Source organism: Gouania willdenowi, chromosome 1 (genome assembly GCF_900634775.1).
Source record: "Gouania willdenowi chromosome 1, fGouWil2.1, whole genome shotgun sequence".
NCBI classification, from domain to species: Eukaryota; Metazoa; Chordata; class Actinopteri; order Blenniiformes; family Gobiesocidae; genus Gouania; species Gouania willdenowi.
In genome coordinates this window covers 43,974,567-44,000,212 of record NC_041044.1, presented here as the reverse complement: position 1 = coordinate 44,000,212, position 25,646 = coordinate 43,974,567, and the positions used below count along the sequence as shown (strand labels likewise).

General features: G+C 34.8%; 1 protein-coding gene across 1 annotated transcript in view; it reads right to left on the bottom strand.

The window, feature by feature from the left end:
* The window catches only part of sorcs1 (sortilin-related VPS10 domain containing receptor 1), a 183,795-nt gene that overhangs the window by 25,159 nt on the left and 132,990 nt on the right, over positions 1–25,646 (bottom strand). The window contains 10 exon segments of the mRNA XM_028443367.1: positions 1,004–1,089; positions 1,092–1,120; positions 6,058–6,165; positions 7,331–7,422; positions 7,491–7,567; positions 14,326–14,428; positions 16,004–16,150; positions 21,975–22,154; positions 23,728–23,817; positions 23,916–24,034. Of these exon segments, the coding sequence (XP_028299168.1) occupies positions 1,004–1,089; positions 1,092–1,120; positions 6,058–6,165; positions 7,331–7,422; positions 7,491–7,567; positions 14,326–14,428; positions 16,004–16,150; positions 21,975–22,154; positions 23,728–23,817; positions 23,916–24,034 (1,031 nt within the window).

Sequence of the window (25,646 nt, the reverse complement as noted above, 5' to 3'; positions counted from 1 at the left end):
TTATTTATATACCATTTTATGCTCATCTTTTCTATTTATACCATTATCTCATCTTTTCTTATTTTATACCATTTTATCTCCTCTTTTCTTATTTTATCTCATCTTTCTTATTTTATACCATTTTATCTCATCCATTCTTAAAATATCATCACATAGCCCTTCTTTAATGTTATCTGATCTGGTTTTATTTCATCGTATATTGCATTTCTAACAGAATATTAACAAAATTGCACAAAATACTCAAAAAGGAACAAAACAAGAATAATACTACACATCATCACTTTAAAAACACACAACAATTCAAAAACCCTTAAAATGACAAAGACATACACAGAATTACAAAGAAAGATGCACAAATGACACCAAAAAGATGCAAAACAACAACAATAATACAACAAATGAAAACAAAAATAGAAATATATCTGCTTCCAGTAAAGGGTCATTGAGTTTAAATTTAAAAGTGCTATATAAACTGATTTATTATTATTATTAAAACACACAAAATAACATCAGAAATGCACAAATTACTGCAAAAAACACAAAATGACAAAATATAAAATAAACAACAAAAATGCACAAAATACTGTAAAAAATACAAAACAACAACAATAACATAAAGTGACTCTAAAAACACACAGAATGACAACAAAAACACATAAAACATACATACATAACAAAAATAATGGAATTACATCAAATACACAAGATGATTACAAAAACCACAAATTAAGAACAAAGAAAATAAGAGGAAGAACTAAAAACAACTAAAACGTGACCCACATCATATTTTTGTGGCCCCGCTTGTGATAAAAGTCGTACCGTGCTGTTATGATGTAGAGAAAATGACAGCTCAGCGTTTTCTCACCCTGCCACCCGTCTCCATTTTAAATTAAAAGCTTTGAAATGAAATAAATCTGCATTTTAAACTAATAACAGGACAATAAATCACATAAAAGCCTCTGTGTGTATTACACTCTGAGAGGAAGTGGGATCCAAGGCTCACCTGGTTGTGAAGGTGCCACGTCTGGTAGTCGGGCTCGGTGCATCTGCGGTTAAAGATGGACCTGAAGTCGATTTTCACCAACTGACCTCAGAGCGATGACTGACGTGGCCGAAGATCCTGAGGAACAGGAAACACACCTTTGAGTTTTTATTTACAAAAATAAAACGCATGGATTGGTCTCCTCCACTATTTGGACATAAATAAACTAAATTATAAAATAATCAGGTAAACTTTCTCTAACTCCTTGAGTATCTCTGTGTCAACTTTACAAAAATAAAATAAAGTTTATAAGTCTTTCCTGACTAAAGTCGTACAACTATATCAGTTCTTTCCACCAAATAAGGATTTCCAAAGTAAAAGTCAGCAGTGCAGTCACCTTGGCGACGCCCAAATAACTTGGTTTGCATTGACGCTACTGGCTGAAAAATGTGCCAATCTAACGACTCAGCCAATCAGAGCAATCCTGGGGAAAAAGAACTTTTTTTTAACTTTAAGCTAAAATATCTTTCATTTTTGACAATGTCTTCTTTTTTTTTTTGATGATGTGACGTATGACATTTCTCCCACAGTGGACACCATGACGTTTCACCTAAAAATAAAAGTGACTTCATCAAATAAAAAAATGTTTTTTAGTTTTTTTTTTTAACCAAAAATTTAATTTTTTTTAAAGTTAACAAAAGCTAGCAAGCTACTTCGTTTAGCTAACCAAAATACATGTTTTAAAACGTATAAGTTCATGTAATCCACAGATATGTCGCTCTGGTCTATAAGTCGCTTATTTAACGTTGAATAGAAATGTGACGACCTCGAGTCTGGAAATATGCTAATCTATGAATCTGTAAACATTTAAAACATTATTGTTTCGACCTTGAAAATCTATTTAATAATAAATTAAGTTCCCATGAATAAATATTCAAGAATGTTAAATATTTGTGTGTTACGAGAATGTTAAACACTTGAATACATAAAATAACAAAGCTGCACAAAAGACTACAGAGACATACAATTACAACAGGATAAATGCAGAAAAGTCACAAAAAGGACTTTGTTTAGTTTACTGACGTTAATCTGCTAAAAAAAAGTTTAAATGATACAAAACACTCATTAACTGTATTTTGCTTATTTAAATATGAAATTGGTCCCATTTCTCAACTGATGTGTAAAATACTTGCTTTAAAAGTCAGAATGTGGGCCATAAAAGTTAAAAATGATCAGATTTGTTGGAGTGCGTCACTAGTGCTAACGTTAGCCTAGCGCTTCCCATCTGTCCTCGTTTCCTGATGTGGGACACTTCCACAAATAAAGGTTATGAGAGATAAACATTCTATCTTTGGATTTAACTGAGTGGGTGTGTCCAGCCCCCCAACTCCCCCCCCCCACACACACACAGAGAAACATATTTATCACAAATCCACCGTCAATTAGCGCGGTGAGGCTATCGAGCGTGACAGGCACTTATAGTAAGACAGGACAAATTGATGGGAAAACGGGGCGTTGATGCGTTTTATGAGAACTAATGGTTTGCCTCAGAGAAGACCGCCCTCTCATTCTGCTTTCTCTGCTTTTTACCTCTGGAAGAGGAAACATCACCAAAAAGACACAAAAACACACAAAACAAGAGGAACACACACCTTATGAACCAAACCCACTAAAAAATACACAAACTGACAACAAAAACGTATACAAAATACACAAATATAACAAATATACAAATATCAAATATAAAAAAAAGACACAAAACAACTATAAAATGACCATTAAAACACACTAAATAACAACAAATATACACAGAACGTCATCAAAAACACACAAAACATTTTAATTAAAAAAAAGACACAAAACAAGTACAAAATAAAACACACAAAAAAAACAAAAGAAGAGACAACACAAAATAACAACACATAAGCACAAACCACACAAATTGACAACAAAATACACAAAATAACAAATGACTACAAAATAATTATAAAAACACACTAAATAAAGAATGACAACAAAAAGACACAAATCAACAAAAACACACAAAACAAGAACACATTTTAAAAAAAGACACAGAATGACCCCAAAATGACTATGAAAACACTAAATAAAAAATATATAAGAGAACACACAAGTAACAACAAATAAACCCAAAAAGAACACACAAAATAATAAATATACACAAAAAAAGAACACATAAAGCAACAACAAATGTCCACAAAACCTCACCAAAAATGCACAAATTGACAACAAAAATGAAAAGGACACCAAAATACACAAATAAAATAACAAATATACAAAATTTTCTTTAAATAACGACTAAAACATTACAATAAAACCACGCTAAATAACACAATATGACAAAACAAAGTTTTAAAAACACACAAAACTACAAAAAAACTATAAAAACACACAAAAAACAATATACGGAAATAAACAAAGAGAACACACAAAATAACAACACATATGCACAAAAATACACCAAAAACACACAAATTGACAACAAAAACATTGGAAAGGACAACACAATACACAAAGAAATTACAAATTTAAAAAAAAGATACAAAATGACTACAAAAACACACAAAATAACAAATATACACAAATAAACAAAAAGAACACATAAAATAACAATAAATGTGCACAAAACCACACTAATTGACAACAAAACTTATAATTTAATATAATAATGAAATAAGTACTTTTTTTTTTAAAGATACAAAACGACTACAAAATCACTCACATAAAACCACACAAAATAACAATAATATAAAATACAAGTCATGAACAAAAACACACAGAACAAGAACAAAGAACAAAAAGTGACAATAAAAATACAAGAATTACCTAAAAAATACAAAACAATGAGACAAAAGACAACAAAAATAAACCAAAGACCACAAACACAAAGTTACAAAAATAAAAGCACAATATGACTTTAAAAATGATGAAAACAACAATAAAAACACACAAAATGACTTTAAAAATGTAAAATGATGAAGACATCTTCTGCTTCCTTTTTTAATGACAAAGCGTGAGCGCTGCTGTTCTGCCGTGCACTATTCCCGTGCACTGTTCCCTGATTGTGTTCAGCACAGGCACAGCCGGCTGTCACTCTGTCATCTGGGGCAGACGTCATGAAACATTGATGATGCGCTGCGGCTGCAGGGAGGCTGTGTGCACGGCTCTAATAATAATACATGTGACTTTTCTCAGTTTAAAAAAACTTTCCTCTGTGTTTTTTTTTCAGGCTTTTCTCTTTCCTCTGATGGACCGCCATGCTGTCACTGCTCTGATCTCTGTCATCATCGTCTGCAGGAAGAAGGTTTGATGTTGGGAAGACCTGCAGATCTTTTCTCTTATTCATGAAGGAGAAAAACAGGCCAGGAGGAAGGTTGGGGCCAGACTTTAAAACACGCAATGACAGGGTCTTCATCAGAGTTCTCACTCTCCTGCTTCCATTCTTTCTTCCTTCTTTCACTAGTTCCACTTTTTTCAACTGGTTTTTACATTTAAGGAATAAAAATGTTTGGAAAATTCAGGACAATTACGCTATGTGTAAAAATGGACTTTTTATTTTATTCCTTTTTTATTGAAAGATGTTTCCAAAAACAACAATTAAACACAAATTGACAACAAAAACACAAATGACAATAAAAATACACAAAACGATTTTAAAAATGTGCAATATAACATCATGAAAACACACATTGTTAATAAAAAACACACAAACCCACAATATTGCACTAAATTACTTTTAAAATGCGCAAAACAATGACCAAAAACATAAAACGAGAACATAAATACTCAAAATGATAACAACAATGTGCAAAAAATGCACAAAACGACATCAGACACAAAATGTCAATAACAATTATACACAAATTGACAGCAAAAACACACAAGTAACAATAAAAATACACAAAACCATTTTAAAAATGTGCAAAATGACATCATGAACACACACATTGTTAATAAAAACACACACCAACTCATAATATTGCACACAATGACTTTAAAAATGCACAAAACGATGACAAATAAAATAAAATGAGAACATAAATACCCAAAATGATAACAAATATACACAAGACTACAAAGAAGCCTGTAAAGACACAAAACAGTGACTAAAATACATAGAATTAATCTAAAAACACACAATATGAGAATAAAAAAAACAAAAAAAATTATGAAAATACACAAAATGATTATGAAATTTTGCAAGTTGACTGAAAAATGCACAAAACAACATTATAAACACATAAAATGTCTCTAAAAAACACAAACCCACAATCTTGCATGAAATGGCTTTAAAAATTATACAAAACAATGACAAAAAACATAAAATGAGAACAAAAATACACAAAACAAAAAAATACAGAAGTATGTAAAGACAAAACAAAAAAGCACCAAATGAATTTACCAGATTACTGCAAAAATGCACAAAACGACATTATAAACACACAAAACGTCTCCAAAAAAACACACAAACCAACAATATTGCACAAAATTAATTCAAAAATCAACAAAAATTCTAAAAAAAAAAAAAAAAAATAAAACGAGAACAGAAATACACAAAATTACTACAAATATTTGCAGGATGACTGCAAAAACGACATTATAAACACACAAAATGGCTCTGAAAAATACACAAACCCACAATATTGCACAAAATGACTTTAAAAATGATAACAAATGCACACAAGACTCTAAAAACGCAAGTAAAAACACACAACAGTGACAAAAATACAGAAAATTACTCTAAAATTACACAAATCTAAAACACAAAAGTGTGAGAATGAGAAGCATTCTCATGGTTGCTTTTAAAAAGTTTCTCTTTTTCTGCACATTCTTTAACTATTAGGTAAAAATAGACTCTTTCTGCACCAACTTATGCCTGGATGCTTTTCTCCATCCTTAATTAGGTTTTAAATCAATAACTTTATGTTTTTAGAAACAAAATCTACTGAAGAAAAAGCCTTTTTATGTGTATGTGTGTGTAGATAAATACTGTAAATGTAATATTGTAGCTTAATGAACACATGCTGCACCTTTAAAGGTTCTTATTCACTCACGTCATGATGAGCGTCTCCTCTCCAGGTTCTCCCAGAACTCCGTCCACAAACAGCGGTGTGTTGGTGAAGCTGTATTTGTTCCACTGGCGTCCTTCATCAAAGCTCAGCCTGCAAACGCACACAGTATGGTGTTACATTAGTGCCACAACAAGTGTGCAAAAATTTTTTCAGTGTAAAATTTAAAATCAAAGACGAGTTCTGCACCAAGTCTGCATTAACAATAACAAATGTTTCGTGAAAACATTTTTTTTTTGCAACAAAAAAACTGTGTGAACAAAAAAATAAATAAATTCTGCACAAAAAAAAAATTGTTAACAAAACTAACATTTCTGCATAAACAAGAAATTCTCTGCAAAGTTTTGCGTGCACAAAAATAAAATATGTTAAAAATGACAATTTCTCCCCTTAAAATACTAATTTTGCACAATAAAAACTATAATTCTGAGTAAAAAATAACTGAAAAACAAACAAATTTATTAGCAAAAAAAATTTCTGCAAAAAAAAAAACAATTTTACATAAAGAAAAATTAATCCTGCGTGAACAAAAATACAAATGTATGAACAAAACCCTTGCGAAAAAAAAAAAATTCTTTTGTAAAAAAAAAAATACATAAAGAAAAATTAATTCTGCACCAAAAAAAATGTGTGTGAACAAAAGTAACAGTTCTGCATAAACCAAAAATTCTCAGCAAAGTTCTGCATGAACAAGAAATAAATTATGAGCTAAGATTGTCAATTTCGCTCCAAAAACTAATTTTGCACAATGAAAACTATAATTCCGAATAAAAAAAACAGCAAAACAAAAAAATTATCTGCAAAGAAAATTATCTTAAAAAAAAACAAACAATTTTTACATAAAGAAAAATTAATTCCACACAAACAAAAATACTTTTGTGAACAAAGACTTTGTGAAAAAATTAATAACTTTTGCATGAACAAAAAATGCATTAACAAAAATTAATTCTGTTAAAAAAAGTGTGTGTAAACAAAAGTTACATTTTTGCAAAAACAATAAATTTTCAGCAAAGTTCTGCATGAAGAAAAAAAAAATGTACTAAAATAGTCAATTTTGCACAATAAAAACTTACTAAGCAAAAATAACTGAAAACCAAAAATATTCATCAGCAAAAAATAAATCTGCAAAAAGAAAACTAAATTGAGATCAAAAAGGTAAAGATGTTCTTAGTTGGTCTGAACTGTGAAACAAAATGTTTAAGTTTGACGATGAGTCACAGTTCTGCTCTTTGTCTGGAGCTGATTCACAGTGACTCACCACAGGTGACGGATGGGTAGAGGAGTGTGTCTGATGGCCACCAGAGCCCCTCCCTGGTCCAGGTACAGGACGGCGTACTCCTCGTCAAAGATCTGCCCGGACACACACACACACACGTTGTGAGTGAGCGCTCTCATCACAACGTTTTAGGGTTCCTCACCTGTCTCCAGGTGTTTCCTGCGTCTGAGGTGATGAACACGCTCACGTTGCCGTTGGTCAGCTCTGCTCCGATGGAACCTGCACAGAGACCAGGAATCTTGGAGAGAACGTGGATCGCTCTCAAGAAACTTAGAATATTTCTTTAGATATTTGGGTCAATTTTTTTCCCCATTTTTCTCCAACTACACAAAACTCACCATATTTTAACCTATTTTCATTACTTTCTTTTTTCTTTGCTCCTTTTAATGCAACATTACTCCCACTTTTCTGCACATTTTTCCCACTTTTTCAGCACTTATAAACCCTTTCCACCACTTGTCCACCTAATGTCACATATATTGACCCATTATTGTCACTTTTAACCTCTTTTCACCATATTTTCTGATTATTTTTGCCAATTTAACCACATTCACAATTTGTCATTCCATGCCATCAGTAGTTGCCAGTTTAAAGTAATTGTTTCTATTCTTTAAATTACAAAACATGGTGAGTTTAATGAAGTTACAGAAAAAGGTTGAGAACCCCTGGACGAGATGAAGCCGTGTACGTTTACGGCAGAGAAACACAAACTTTGCAGCTAAGCTAGCAACATTGAAATGAATATGAAATGCTTGGCATACAGAGGGAATTATTGGTCATATTTCCTGCTGTCGCAGAGGGACTGGATCACATCTGCTACTGGAAGAAAAAAAAAAAAAACAAACCTTTGGCCTGTTGTCCTCCGAGAACAAGTGTGTCAAACATACGGCCCGCAGGCCAAAACCTGCCCACGGTGTGGTCCAGTCCGACCCATTACGTTCACATTCATGTACTGTAACAACCCTGGATCAATCTGACACTGAGAATGTTCATGTACATACCTTTAATTTAAATGTTCTCCTGCACTACTTATCAATGCTCTACTGCACTATTTTCCTTTTATTATTATTATATTTTATTATTATCTTTCTTTTCTATTATCTTTTTTCGTTCTTTTTATCTTATTTTTTTTAACTTTTATTTTGTATTTGTTTATTTTTTTTATACTATTATTATTATTATTATTATCATCTTGTTATTTGCACATTCTAGTCTAACTACTGTTTATATTTATACTTATGTTTATACTTATCATCTCTTCTAGTTGATTGTTTATTATTGAATGTTTCACTATTGGAGAGAGCACAGTTGACCGAGTCAAATTCCTCGTGTGTACAACATACACTTGGCCAATAAAGATGATTCTGATTCTGATTCTGATTCTGTAACTAGTAGTGTAAGGTAAAGTAACTAGCACTACTAGTTACATAACAGAAAACAAATGGGTGCACTACGTCTGCCTAACCTGAAATATTGTAATAAATGTTTTTTTTCAATGTAAACAGATTATACATTAAAAACAGTTCATTAGTAAATGAGCTTTTACTTATTGGCTCTTAAACAAAGCATCACGCGGCCTTTTCTACGACAACTATTAGTATTTATTTTGTCTAAACAAAGGATTTCAAATAATATGAAGTGTGAGAATAAAAACGGTCTGATTTTAGCGTGTTTCTCAGACTCTCCCTCGCAGTCATTGCTTCTTCTCTAATTTCAGATTTGGGAGCGTTTGGCAGCGCTGACAGCCTTCACACGTCTTTCATAACCTTCCAGAAGCTTCTGCTTCTGTCAGCTGCAGCTTTCACACTCCTTTCTTCTGTGATGGCTCCAAGGTCTTTGAAGATTGCTGAAGGTTTTTCTTTTCTCCTCCGCAGTGACAAATACGGCTCAAAGATGTTGAAGCTGATTTATGTCATTGCTGAGAAACTTTCCCACAGTCCACCAAATCCCTCAAACTGGTTTTATACTTTATCTTCACCATAACTCTGGGTCACACGTCCAATAAAATGACCTGATAACCTTTAACATTTGGCCACCACAGCTACATGCTAAGCTAACCAGAACATGTGGGACTGGTGGCTACGTGCTAAGCTAACCATAACATGTAGGACTGTTTGCTACGTGCTAAGCTAACCAGAACATGTGGGATTGGTTGCTACATGCTAAGCTAACCAGAACATGTGGGATTGGTTGCTACGTGCTAAGCTAACCAGAACATGTTGGACTGGTTGCTATGTGCTAAGCTAACCAGAACATGTGGGATTGGTTGCTACGTGCTAAGTTAACCAGAACATGTAGGACTGGTTGCAACGTGCTAAGCTAACCAGAACATGTGGGATTGGTTGCTACGTGCTAAGCTAACCAGAACATGTAGGACTGGTAGCTACGTGCTAAGCTAAACAGAACATGTGGGATTGGTTGCTACGTGCTAAACTAACCATAACATGTAGGACTGGTTGCAACGTGCTAAGCTAACCAGAACATGTGGGATTGGTTGCTACGTGCGAAGCTAACCAGAACATGTAGGACTGGTTGCTACGTGCTAAGCAAACCAGAACATGTGGGATTGGTTGCTACGTGCTAAGCTAACCAGAACATGTGGGATTGGTTGCTACGTGCTAAGCCAACCAAAATATATGGGATTGGTTGCTACGTGCTAAGCAAACCAGAACATGTAGGACTGGTAGCTACGTGCTAAGCTAACCAGAACATGTAGGACTGGTTGCTACGTGCTAAGCTAACCAGAACATGTAGGACTGGTTGCTACGTGCTAAGCTAACCAGAACATGTGGTGCTGCTTGCTACGTGCAAAGCTAACACAAACATGTGGTGCTGGTTGCTACATGCTTAGCTAACCAGAACACGTAGGACTGGTTGCTACATGCTAAGCTAACCAGAACATGTAGGACTGGATGCTACGTGCTAAGCTAACCCAAACATGTGGTGCTGGTTGCTACATGCTAAGCTAACCAGATCTTGTGGGACTGGTTGTTACGTGCTAAGCTAACCAGAACATGTGGGATGTGTGGCTACATGCTAAGCTAACCCAAATAGGTGGGACTGGTTCCTAAGCTAACCAAACATTATCCGTCAGTAACAAAGGACAGGAAAACAAGTATTCTTTATATGTCTGTAACAAATGTGAGAGGAACAGATCTATTCTTTATACGACTATACCATAGGACAATACTCAAGTAAAAGTATAGATATTTGAATAAAGAATTACTCTGGTAAAAATATAAGTATTGAAGTTGCTCCCTTACTTAAGTAAAAGTAAAACAGTACATGCTACTAAATATAATTCAGTAAAAAAAAGTTAAACAAATGTCCCTTAAATAATAAGACAGGGTTTTTAAACCAGAAAATTCAATATCTTTTATTTTTTTAAGAACTGGTTGAATAGTGGTAAATGGAAACAACTAAAACCTGTTACATTTAAACACCAAGAGAAATGAAAATAATCATCATTAAAAATGGAGGGAATAAAAGGGGTGGGGTTGACTGATGTAGGCTGTACAGTAGGCTAGTGCCATAGGCATGGGTGTGTGGAAATGTGGGTGGAGTTTACTGGTGATGACTGGCAAAGTTAATGTCATCTTTTTTTGAGCCAATGGCTATTTTTTCAAGAACCTTTTTGTTTTACTAATTCCTACTGGATATTCAGTCACGTGGTCTATTGTTGGATGACTTTAATCTGACACTTACTTTCTGTGACTCGTTTAGGACGACTTGGCCAGGCCTTCTTTTAATTGGCCTAATTACGCATTGTCATGTTTTCATGTGAAAGCCTTCAATAACTATGATCAAAGTAATTTACAGTTTACACTTGTGTTATTTATAGGAAATGCTTTGTCTATTTTGACCATTTCTAATTTATAAATGTAGACTACTTGCATGGATAGGATGTTTGGAGGTAACTTACTTTAGGCTGATGTGTAATTATAGACCTCATTGTGAGGCTATTGTGGTGCCTTTATGAATAATTTCAAGCAGCATATCCATGTGTTGAGTCAGTGTTTGGTCTTTCAGGCCAAAAGTGTAATTCGGCCCCCTGAGGTCTCACTTTAAAAACATCTGCCCCCCTGAGTAATGTCACCTTGGCACCCCTGATCTAGAAGCTATCTGGGAGCTATCTGAGAGTTATCTAGAAGCTATCTGGAAGCTATCTAGAAGTTATCTAGAAGCTATCTGGGAGCTATCTAGAAGTTATCTAGAAGCTATCTGGAAGCTATCTAGAAGTTATCTAGAAGCTATCTGGGAGCTATCTAGAAGTTATCTAGAAGCTATCTGGGAGCTATCTGAGAGTTATCTGGAAGCTATCTGGAAGCTATCTAGAAGTTATCTAGAAGCTATCTGGGAGCTATCTGGGGTCACATTAGACACACTGTGTAATCCATCACGGCACCATTAGCGCTCTGAGTCACACCTTGTGACGATTCTGATCCGATGCTAATCAAATATTGATATTTTTAGAGCTCAGGGGCAGAGTGGTCTGTAATAGATAATGAGTGGTAGTGCCATCAAAATGCCAGCTCCGGTCTGTCTGTGAGCAGCAGGACTTCAGTCATGGAGAAACCTCTGAATATGAAGAGGTGACGGCTACATAGAGATACAGGCATAGATGAGGTGGATAGACGGTGATTAGAATTTTTTATTGGATAAATTATTCAAATCTCTGAAACCCAATTTTGGTTTTTAATTCAGCTGCTGAAAACCTGAGCTTTAGGACGTGAACTTATTAAATTTAATGAACTTTATCTGCAGCTGATGGACCACAACAGCTCTATGTTAACTATAGAAACAATTAGTGCTGGGCAGCATTATGTTTATATATACAGTAACTAGTCACATGATGTCTTATGAATAACTAGTGATTGCAGGTGATGTACTCATAAATGATTACCTCATAATAACCAGCACAAATTAAAATCTTGTTTGACTTATGATTTTCCCGTGGCTGAAACTAGCAAGTAAATAAAATACGATTACTCATAAATAACGTGATTAAATGTACCCACAACTTACTCGTAAATAACAGTCATTAACTCACGATTAACTCGAGCTTAACTTGCGATTAACTCATGATTAACTAGCGATTAAGTCACGATTAACTAAAGATTAAGTCACAATTAACTCACGATTAACTAATGATTAAGTTAGGATTAACTAAAGATTAACTAACAATTAAGTCAATTAAGTCACGACTAACTCATGATTAACTAACGATTAACTAACGATTAAGTCACGATTAACTAAAGATTAACTAACAATGAAGTCAATTAAGTCACGACTAACTCATGATTAACTAACGATTAACTAACGATTAACTCAAAATTAACTGGTGATTAACTGGTGATTAACTAATGATTTATTAACAATTAGGTCAGGATTAATTTGCAATTAACTCTAGAATTACCCGCACCTTACTTGTAAAAAACACCCATGAACTCAAGATTAACAGGCAAACGACTTGCGAATAAAATGTGATTAACTAACAATTAACTCATGATCACCAGGTAATCAACTCACAAATAAAATGTAATTAACTCACGATTAACTCATTATTAACTCATGATTAACAGACGATCGACTCGTGAATAAAATGTGATTAACTCACAATTAACTCTTGATGAACTCACATTTCACGTATGATTCCCAGGTAAATAATAATAATAATAAGGCGATGATGTCATGGTTAACAGATGATTAACTCATAAACAACTTGTAATATACTTGATTTACTGAATTCATAAGAAGTTGGTCGACTAAAGCTCCATCAGATTGGAATAATTTACCAAATTTAGTTCTATTCCTCCTTTTCATGTTTGTTTATGTTCTGTTTCCCATGGTTTGATATGAAATAAACTCTAAATTATTGGAGTGATTTCCCACTCATCTGAACCCTTGAGTTGAAGTCCTGTATTTGGGGGCTTGTCCAGGATTGTTTTTTGAAGCTGTCTTTGTTACAATGGGCGGAGCCAAAGGATTAATTCAAGATTAGATGAAGATCAGCATCTGAGCAGTGTTTTTGTGTCATTTACTGCTGTTACAGAGAGGACACATGATGCTGAAGGAAAGAAACCACACGTATGGCTGTGTGGGAGCCGCTCAGCGACGGTGCGTTCAATGACACACACAGTGAGAGAGTCAGAGCAGTGTTTGTAACTAACTGAAGCAGACAGACGTCAGTCCGTCTAAGTGATTTCTGTGGTCTGTGTCTGTTCTGTTGAGCGTAAATGTGACTGATGGAAGAACAGAGAAGCAGGGACATGAATAAATGACATCACTTTCTTGTAATCGCATTTCTGTGTCGTCGTCACCACATAAATCAGTCAACGTCGACCTGGGACGGAGTAATAAATAAATTAATGAGTTAACGTTTGTATCGAGACACAGATTAACTGGTCACATGTGCATACGTTGATACAGTAAATTCTGTGACATAAAACGCCATCAAACCTCCAGCAATCAATGGTAGGATATTTAAACCACGCCTCCGAGCCAGTAGATGGCAGTAAAGAGCAAAAAAGTATCCGATATTATTAACTGGATGAAATTTTACAATTTGTGACACTTAACAATTAAATAACTTTTTGTAATAAAAATTATGTCATTGTATAAATAAACAAATAAATAATAATAATAATAATAATACAAGTAATAGTAATAACAATAATAAATACTTTTTAATATTATAAATACAATAAATAAAATAAATGATAACAATAACAGTAATAATAGTAGTAATAATAATAATAAAAAAAAAATAATAATAATAACATAATAATAATAATAATAATAATATAATAATAATAATAATGTTTAATTGTGTGCTGACATAAAACAAAGGCTTTGTTGAGTGATGGATTTCTAAAGCAGAGCTGTTTTTGTAGCTTCTTCCTGTGACTCTATTGAAACTCAGTCATAAATCAGTGAGAATGAAGAGTTTTATTTTGAAAGGGCTTTGATTGGCTCACCTGAAGCCACAATGATGCCGGGCGCCGACTCCCTGCTCGCGATGTTTCCAGACGTGTAGGGGTTCGCAGACACGTGGAGGTGAAGGTGTAGGGAGCAGTAAGGCTGCAGGAGGAAATACAGACATCAACGTAAGTTAGGGATGTACAATATCTAACTTCCCATTCTGATATCAACTGATGCGATATACGCAGATCACAGGACGGAGCCTCAATCCAGTTTTTTTGTTCCTGGCAAAAAAAAACCTGATATCGACAATATGTAATGTAATGCTATTATCAGTTTATTAATATGATCGGCCCAATAATATTGGATAAACTTTCATAATTGTCGCAAATAGTGATATCAATAATGTGATACTAATATCGGGCAGATATTATCGGCATACCAATATTTTCATCCCAACTCTAACACATACATTTATTATTAATATCGGAACGATAATATTGCTAGGGATATTATCAGGCCATATTAGCATATATAATAGCAATACATATCGATATTAAATTTTATCATCAGCAGGAAAAACAATATCGTTATGCACTGATATAATAATGTCATGTGAATATAGGGCCGATATTCTTGGCTGATATTAGCGTATTAATGTAATATCGTAAAATATTGATATCAGCTTTTCATTATCAGCAGGAAAAACAATATCGTTATGCACTGATATGGTGATATTATGTCAATATCGTGGCAATAAAACTGCTAGGCCAATATTTTTGGCTGATATTAGTGTATGATATCGATATGCAATGATTTATATTTTGATAAGCGTATTGAGATTGAGACTGTTCTAATTTGTGCTATGCAAATAAAGTTGAACTGAATTGAATTAAATGTATTTAACAATATTATGCTAATACCGAGCTGATAAAACTGCTAGGCCGATATTCCGCATAAAATGTAATATCAATACATGTAGATGTTGGTTTTTATAGGCAGAACGTTCAATATAGTTATATAATTTTATGCTAATATTGGGCTGAAAATATCGGGCATCCCTAGTGAACGGCTTCAACTTTCAGCTGAAACTCTAACATTTGTATCAACCACTGAATTAACAGAGTTTCCTTATTTAATGTGTATAGTGTTCACCTGTTATCGACACAGCCCTAATTAGAACGCTGCAGAAGGCGGCGTCTCCATCCACCAGAGTATTTAATTACTGCTATCACTGCCTGAGGCATTCAAAATAAAAGCCTGATGATGTGTGTTAGTGCACGGAAAGAGAAGACGGAGTACTGTAATCCGTCATTGTTTCATATTGTGTGAATAAAGTTAAAAATACATCTTCAAGGTTAAAGTTCCAGAGTCGTCGAGGAAGTAGAAGATAGAACATCCATATTAGATGATGAGACTCTGGAGTGTGAAGGTGAAACTGAACTTTCAAAATAAAATCAAAAGCCCAAAGTCAAAGAAGTTAAAGAAGAAGAAGTGGAAGCGAAGTTTGGAAAGTCAGAATTTTTCATTACATATCACTAGATACGCGCACACACACACACACACACACACACACACACACACACACACACACACACACACACACACACACACACACACACACACACACACTCAATCTAAATAACTTCAAAACACACAAAACTACAACACAAAGACAAACAATAACTCCTGAAACATACACACATCAACAAAATGAATTACAGTAACACTCACCAGCAGGCAGTGCACGGCGCCTCCCCTCAGGTCTCTACTGGGCGCCTGCAGGAGCCTCCAGTCCCTCCCTCTGTTGTAGGTGATGTACGTCTTCACCTGGCCCTCCGTCTTTTTATTGGCCAGGAACATTCCTTTGATCCCTGCCACCTGGAAACACAAAGAACCACAGATAGAGCTTTAGGAGGAGGGAAACCAGACGGCTGTGAGCGTGGGAACATTATGTTTGGGGAACAAATGCAACAACTGATTCGATCCATAGCATTGACAGGAAAAGGACTACACACAAGTTTTGTCCAACATCAAAGGACTTGCTTTGATGTTTAGTCCGACACCAAACGAAATCCTTTGATGTTGGACTAACCCAGGGTTTTTCAACCTTGGGGTCGTGACCCCATTTGTGGTCACATGGAAATAAAATGGGGTTACCTGAAATGTATAATAATAATAAAATGAAATAAATTACTGATTAAAATTATATATTTTTTAATATTCAATTTTTTTTGCATTTATTTATTTATTTTTACTTAATCTATTTTGCTATTGCACCATTAAAAAAAAAACCAATACATAATATCTCAAAAATAGACATACAGTGCTTACATATTTATTAATATTTTTCAAATTAAAACATCACACAATCTGAAACAATTGTATTCTATACTTTGTAACACCATATAAAAATATAAACAAAATTTAGAGAGAGAAAAAAAGTGGGACTGCCAGAACTTTGTGTTTATAAAAATGGGGTCACGACCCGAAAAAGGTTGAAAACCACTGAACTAAACTATCACTGCTCTTTGTTTTTAACATTGGGTCCAGTTTGTCCTAAACTTGTTTTAATTGGCACATCAGGAGACCACCTCAGGCCTGGACGTCCCCTGATCTGCTTTTCCTGTTTCTCTCCTTCCAGGCTTCAGTATGTGTTGCCTGGAGCGTCATCAACAGCATCGTCATGGGAACCAGAGAAGAAAAGTCTCATTCTAATGTTTGTGAGATTTCACCTTTCATCTTAACGTCATTACATAATGATTTACACAAATAAGTGTAATCATTTATATTTAAGTTTTCACTGCTTGACACTATGAAGGTCCATAAGCATCCAAATATTTGTTTTCTATTAAAATGAAAAATTAATATATGATTTTTAGACTTACTGGGTTTTGTTTGTATGGCTTTTAAAGTTATTGTCCATAGTTGCAAAAGTGGTAAAAAAAGGTTTAAGTGTAAATATTGCTTAAAAGTGGCAGAAAAAAGTATGAATTAGTTTAAACTGGCAAATAAATGGACATGACAAATGTGAATGTGGTTAAATTGGCAAAAATTAGCATATAAATGTGATAAAAAGAGGTTAAAAGTGACAATAATGGGTCAACATAAGTGACATTAGGTTAAAAGTGATAGAAAGGGTTTATAAGTGCTGAAAATTCCTTGAAAGTGTAAAAATGTACAGAAAAAGCATTTAAAATTTGATGGAGAAGTGTCAGAAATAGTATTGTAGCAAAAATACATTAAAAGGAGCAAAAATATGGCAAGAAAAGTGATGAAATAGGTTAAAATATGATGAGTTTGGTTGTATTTGCAGAAAAAGGTAAAAAATGAGCAAAAATGGGCTCAAATTGTTCAGAAAATTTTCTGTTCCTCTGATCTCACTGATTCCACAAATCTAATCACTTGTCCTGATCCTATTTTGGATATTTCCTGAAAATATGATCAAAAAAATCTGCCCGTTAGATCTCAAAAAACAAATAATTTATTATTATGTAAAGAGTTAACGCCCATCATTGTGCTGAGCTGTTTCCATCACTGGCAAACTCTGTCATTGTCAACGACTGCGTATGCGCGACTCGGCCCCCAGGTTTTGCGGCGCACATGGAAGTACGTCACGAAGGATGACGGCCTGTGGCGAGCGTCAGGACAAAGGCCAACGTGCCATTTGTTGTGAACAGGTGGAAATGAAGTTTATGAAGATGTGATTAAAATGTGAGAGGCCAAAATGTGTTTACACACATTATAGCGCCACCTAGTGGTGCACTTTTTGTTATGGGTGGTCTGTGTGCTCTTATATATGTACCCTGTAAATTTAACAACCCTCAACATAATACCTCAGCTGAAATAAATGTTTGTTGTTTATGTTGTAATAAACCACGCCCACTTAGACCAATTGTGATTACTTTCGAGATACGGCCTCAGGAGCGACCCAAGGTCATATCCGTGAAATTTGGAAAAAAATCGGTTGTGCTATTTAAGAGATATATATTTACCATATTTGCAGCGCCCCCTAGTGGCATACATTATCGTACATTTAGCTCATACCCCCACAGTCACATGACAACCAAGGATCTCAGATTTGGTGTTTGACCGAGATATGCAACAGTTTGCGTTTTATAGCTAGCTAGAAAACTTTGCTTGTTAATAATTTGCGCATATTTGAACGAACAAAATTCTTTACTCAACTTTAGATCAGGTCCAACTGAAGACTCTACGTGACAAGTTTCCTGCTGATTGGACAAAACCCCAAAGAGGAGTTTGAAAAAGTAGGTTTTCCAGTTTTTCGCGATTTTGCGCCAGCACAATTATAGGCGGAAATGGGCGTGGCCAGCCCAGGTGATTCAGTGCTATTCAGGAAGTCTGTGGATATGAAGTTTTTGAAGGTGCGACATACGGTGTGGGAGTTAAAGGCCAAAACTCAATGACCTTGGTTATAGCGCCACCTGTTGGCGGACATTCACCAATCACCTGTTCCTTGTCTCATTATCAACATTTTCTGAAGATTTCATCAAAATCCGTTCTTAACTTTTCAATTTATCGTGTAAACAAAAACAGACACAAACAGACACAAACAAACATACAAACATAGGACCAACATGCTTCAAAAGTCATAAATGAAACAACAAATAACGTAAAGAAACATAAAGGTTTTTTTCTCAACATATGGAAACACCAGTGATCCTCACACAGTGTTCACTTTCAGATTTACATTTCATCATCTATTCTCCTACTAAAAATGCGTGAGGATGAAGATGAAATTGATGAAAACATACGTGTTTGAATGTGAAAGGACGACTTTGTGCTGAAGGAAATCGATGCGTGTCGTCAACGAGGCTGTGTGAATTATTCAGCGATGTCGAGCAGAGTCACAGACAGTGAGCAGATTTAGCATTTACTAGCTCTGGGTGGCGACCCCAATCAAGACAGTAAATGGGATTTTATCAAAGTGGAGGAAGAGGAGGAAGAGGAAGAGGAAGAGGAAGAGGAGGCCTGAGCAGCATCGTTACGCCTTCATTACGTACTCCAGTCCTTTTCACCGCGCTGGGATTCTTAGACGACCACTGAAAGGTTGCGGTGAGATATAAATTCATAATGTAAATGTGAAATAGATGAATATGGACCTAAAGTAACTGATGGTGATTGATTTAATCATCATTCTAACGTGATCCACTTCCTGTACAATAACTCATCCGTTATTAATAATGAGCAGTCAGCCTCGTAAACATCAATATTTACAGTTTTTTCCCCCAAATTAGGACGTGACTTATAGTCCAGAGCGACTTATCTATTGATTTTTTCAGCTTCCAGCACAGTCACATGATCAACATTCATGTCAGTATTTAGAATAAAGACCCTTTAAAGAGGAACAAACACCAGTTTTTTTTGTGGTTTTTATACATTTTCCAAACACTTTGCACATTTTTATTGTCGTTTTGTGTGTGTTTATTGTTTTTCAGTGTGTTTTGGTTGTTATTTGTGCTTTTGAAGTACTTTTAGTGGATTTTTGTTGTCATTACTAATACTTTTATGTTATTTTTTGTGTATTTAAGTGTCATATTTTGGTTATTCAGAGTAATGTATATTTTGAAGTCTTTTTGTGTGTTTTTCTGTCACTTGGTGTGTTTTTGGCCACAAATTTCACCAAAATGTGAACGTATGTGATTCCAGGGTCACATGATCAACATTCATGTCAGCATTTAAAACAATGACCAATCTGAGCATTAATGAGGAACAGAAATTTTTGTTGAGGTTTTGTACATTTTCCAGACACTTTTGCATGTTTTTGTCGTTGCTTTGTGTGTGTGCTTTTTTTATATATTTTTCTGTATATTTTGGTTGTCATTTTGTGTTTTTGGAGTAATTTCTGTGTATTTATGTTGTCATCTTTTTTTAGTATTATTCTGTCATTCTGTGTGTTTCTATTGAAAGTTCATTTAGTTTAGTGCACATGTTGAGACCTAGAATAAATGTTCATTGTTATTATTATTATTATTATTATTATTTGATTTGCATTTTTATAGGGGAAATTACACTGAAAGGTTAAAAAGAAAGGTGAAAATGTGTTCTTAATTTCCATGTAATTAAGCTATATTTTATGTTCGGCGGAGTTCGGGTGACGTCATCAGCGGGCGCCGGGGGGTGTTTTTCGGCAGTGGTTAGCAGTGTGCAGCTAGTCCGGTGTATGTGTTGAAAACTACACAAAAAGTACTTGAACTGGGGAGAATAAAGTTGCCGAATGATGAGACGGAGTCATGTCTGCTTGAGGGTGCAACACACACTATTTGATTAGCATTGATTAGAGTGGGTTCTTCTTTTATGACGTGTGGGTTCTTCTTCTCTGACAGCGTGAGTTCTTCTTCTCCGAAGGCATGGGTTCTTCTTTGACGGGGTGGGTTCTTCTTCTTCGATGGCGTGGGTTCTTCCTCTCCAACAGTGTGGGTTCTTCTTTTCTGACGGTGTGGGTTCTTCTTCTTCGATGGCGTGGGTTCTTCCTCTCCAACAGTGTGGGTTCTTCTTTTCTGACGGTGTGGGTTCTTCTTTGACGGCGTGGGTTCTTCTTCTCCAACAGTGTGAGTTTGTCGGCGACAGCATGGGTTCTTCTTCTCAGATGGCGTGGGTTCTTCTCCAACAGTGTGAGTTCTTCTTCTCCGACACCTCAAAACAAGCACCTTTCATCAGCCCCGCCGCGGCGCTCTGAAATATTTGATCAGCGCTCATAACAAACCTGCAGAGCCAGCACTCATCATCAGGCACGGCTCTCAAAGGGAGCAGAAAAGTGCCGAGTCATGACTGTGAAGGCTCTCAGTCATCCAGGTCAGGCTGAGTCGCTTTTTATTTCACCTTTTCTTCACAGGACGCTGTGTGAGCAGACCACAGACCACTGCCCTGGGGCCAGCTGTGGCTACAATAGTAGGCTTACCACCACTGTGTGTGGAGTGAAAGAATAAAGTAATGTAATGAGCTTTGAGTGTCCTATGGAAGACGATATATACATTAATCCAAAGATTTATTATTATTAATTAAATGTTTTTGTGGTTGTAAATAATTTAAAATGTTTCTAAAAATTTTAATGCATGTTTACTTTACTGTAATGATTTTTAGTGATTTTCTTTTATTTTGAAGGATTTCTAATATTTTCAAAGTATTTCAATACATTTTAAAAATGCGTTGACTGATGATTTTTAATAATGCTTGTTAATTTCTAATGATTTTAATATCATTCAATGCATTTTTAATGATTTTTTAATGCGTTAACTTTAATGATTTTCAGTGATTTTTAATGATGTTCCTTTATTTTTAAAGATCTTCTTTTTTAATGGTTTTTTATTTTGTTTCTTCGTTTTTATTGATTTTTAATGACTTTTCTTAATTTTAATTAGTTTTTATTTTAAATGGCCCTATTGTTTGATGTTTTCATAATTAATTAATAATATCTAATTTGAAGAATTGTTAATATTTTCAATACATTTTTAATAGTTTTTTTTTAATGCATTTAATGTTTTTTTCAGATTTCAATTGTTTTTAAATGCTTTTTTTTAAAGTAGGTCCTTTGGTTTGATGTTTTCATAATGTATTTTATTTATTTTAAATAATTCTTTTTGTATTTTTGTAATGCAATGATGTATTTGTATTCTATTTTTGTAAACACCGTGTAAATACCATGAATGAGCTAAGCTGCTAATAAAAGCGCTGAGTCACTCACCTCGTACAGGTCGACCATGATGTTGCCCTCCAACCCCATGCTGCTGACCACGTTCTCCAGGGCCAGCGTGTAGAAAACCCCCGACGTGTCCGACACGTACAGGTTGTACGTCTCGTTCTGGTTCCACTCCTGGACCGCCGCCACCACGCGGTTCTCATCGGTGCTGATGACGTGGAGCTCCTGCATGAGATGTTACAGCCCTATGTTTATATGTGTTTAATGTCCACTCCAGCAACGGTTTTAAAAGTGAGGGTGTTCTAAGGGTGGACTCCCAATTAGTTTATTAAATTCATTTACTAAAAGCTGTTATTAAGTCAATGATTCTCAACATCTGGCTCTTTATGTCTTAATATTAATTATTACCCCCCCCAAATAACTTTTTTAACCCTTTATTTTTTTCTTTGGCCATTTTGCAACTTCTTTTTGTCCCATTTTTGCCCCTTTTCCAAGTTTTGCAAGTTCTTATCCAATTTTTGTTGATTCTTTAACCATTTTTTTTTACCATTTTTTATCCAAATAAGCTGATTTTGCCCAATACATAACACTTGTTTCCTTTTTTCTACATTTTGCCTTGCGTTGTTCCACATTTTGTTTGCTATTGTTTGGGACATTTTGCTCATTTAAGCTACATTTTGCCATTACATACCACCTGTTTCCTCTTTTGTGTAATTGTTTTTGCCACTCTTTACTATTTTTTGCCCATTTTAGTCACTTTTCACTCTTTTCATTCCAAGTTTTTGCTACTTTTGGACCATTTTTTGTCACTTTACTTATTGCTCTTGACTCTTTAATCTATCTATCTATCTATCTATCTATCTATCTATCTATCTATCTATCTATCTATCTATCTATCTATCTATCTGTCTATCTATCTATCTATCTATCTGCTTTCTAACACTCTTTAAGTTGCCGTGGTCGTGCTCCTACATTTGTTATTCTGCAGAGTTTTCCGTGTGTGTGGCTTCGGTGACAAACGCACATGTTTTATTCAGTTGCGCCAGAAGCTGAAGCTGCTGTGGCTCGCTACCCGTCTCAGTGCAAGGCAGAGCGTGTGTGTGCACGCGGCGAGCAGCGTGATGGAGATAGTGGTGTATCTGATCTGATTATTCTGATCTGACATCTGTATAGTAATACATTCAATTACACATTGTTGCATTCAACAATTCTCTTTTTTAAAAGATGTAATTTATATTATGAAATGTAGGAAATGTAAAGTTTTATGTTAATTGTGAAGAAAACAGATTTTTTATTTAATTGTTTTTTTTAAATTTGATGTTTAAATTTTAATTATTAATATTTAATAAAATGGATGTCATTAATTTTCAAAATAACATGTGATTTTATTTTTATTCATATTTTAAAATTGAGTTTTATGATAATTGTGAAGACAACACAAATTTTAGTGAGTTATTTTATTTTATTTATTTCATAAATTACATTTTTTCATTGTATTCATTTTGAATAAAATGTATTTCATTATTTTTTTAAATAATATTTATTTATAATACATTTTATTTTGACATTAATTGAAAAATCTTTATTTGTCTTTCAATGGACTTTAAAAATTCATAATCCTTTCAATTATTGTACTGTCATTTTAGTTTATAATTTTATTCATTTATTATGCAACTTGATTTCTGAATTTATCTATTATTAATATTTATTTAATGAGTTTGTTTCATTATTAATGTGTTTATTTTATTGTAATGGGTCACATAATGGCAGTTTTATGTGTGTGTGTGTGTGTGTGTACCTTGGGTAGTGTGTACTTGGGCAGTTTCATAGGTGTGAACACGTCTCTTTTTGCAGACACATAGTAGATGGGTCTACCAGCCGTAGAAACCTGCAAACATTTCTATTAAACTGTATATATATAACTACACACACACCGCACTAATGGCCCCTCGGACCGCTCCCACAATGCACTGCTCCGATGCCCACCTGCACAAACACGTACTCGTCCTGAACCACCAGAGAGTTTGGATCGATGAAGCCTGGGAAAGGTTTGCCTTTGTTGGCCTCAGAGCAGTTCTGTAGCTTACAGGTGACGTAGAGCGCCTCTGCACAGAGAACACACACACACACACACACACACACACACACACACACACACACACAAACACACACACACACACACACACACACACAAACACACACACACACACCACACACACACGTTAAAAACAATTATTCTAATAAAAGCCCATCAATCACAAATGTTATCAGTGGCGACTGGCCAATACAGTAAATAAATATAATAATATAAAGTAAATATTTTTTTAAATAAACAATCAATTATTTTGAGCACCATGGGTGTTTAAATTGGCAATGACGTGTCGTATACAAAATATAAATAAAAACATTTTGTTTCCTGCTCATCTCACCTGAGTCGCGAGCCTGGCGAAGCCACACCCACTTCCTTACTTTTCTTAATAGATCTATATATCTATATGTTTTTAGAGATAGACATGTCTATATACAGTAGCTTTAAAGATCTTATAGCTATCTATTATAGAACTATATGTGATCTATATGTCTATCTATCTTTACAGATCTATAATAGCTATTTATACATCTATATAAACAAATGCTTATATTGCTATTTGTTAGATGCTGAAAAAAGTCAGGGCTGTCTAACTTATAAACCTTTAAAGACCTTTTTTTTCATGTGATAAAGAATTTTAAAGTTTGTACCTAATGTCACCCTCAATATAAATGTTCCTTTCAAAAATAAAAGCCTACATTGACTTATTTTCTACAGTTTGAGTTTAAAAATAACCTGTAATTGTTTTACACTACTGGATTGTTTTTTTTTAATTGAAATACTTTTATTTTGTTAAAAGAACAGCTGGCGCTAACGAGTAATTAGTTAAGTGAGAGACTTCTGTCAGTGACCAATCACAGCGGGCCGTTCCAACACGTGATGTGCTGCTGCCAAAGCGCGCTTGGCTCCAGGATCAATAGTGACGTTCTCTGGCTGTGTGAGCGCTGATTCTGACACGCCTGATGTGAGTCTATGTGATTGGATTTTATTTTATTGCGTTAGCTTCAAAAAGCTCTGACAGAAAGGTGGCACACACCAACGTTTGTTCCTCCTTCTCATTGTCCAGTAAAAAAAAAAGGACATCAAATATATTATCAATGATTGGAAGAATCTACTACGGGTGCCCAACCTCTGGGCCGCAGCCCAGGGCCGATTTTAGGCTTCTGAAACATCCGGAGCTGAGTCCAGAGGAAAATGGCAAATGCACCATGCGTGCTTTATTGCAGTTTATTAAAGCTTTAAATAACTGTTTTACTGCTCATTCCCACACATTTAGGGGCAGATTCACTAAAGGTTTAGGGATATTAAAAGAGTGCAAACGTCACTCAACGCACTAACAAGGGGTACAGACCTCAGGGAATCAGGACTGCATGTCTTCGGCGCATCACAAAGTGGCCACAATCCATTTAGAGCGTTTCCTTCTGATAAACATGTAAAGTAGGCGGATCTCATAAGGGCCGCAAAAAAATGGGAGGAGGACATGCAAATAAATTAATGAAGTGGGTGCAATACAATTAACCAAATCTGGAACTGTTTGTAGTGATTGTTTTAGCACCGGAAAATAGTACGACTGACAAGCAGGTGCAAACACACACGCAGAGATCAGCTGCAGTAAATGTTGACACAAA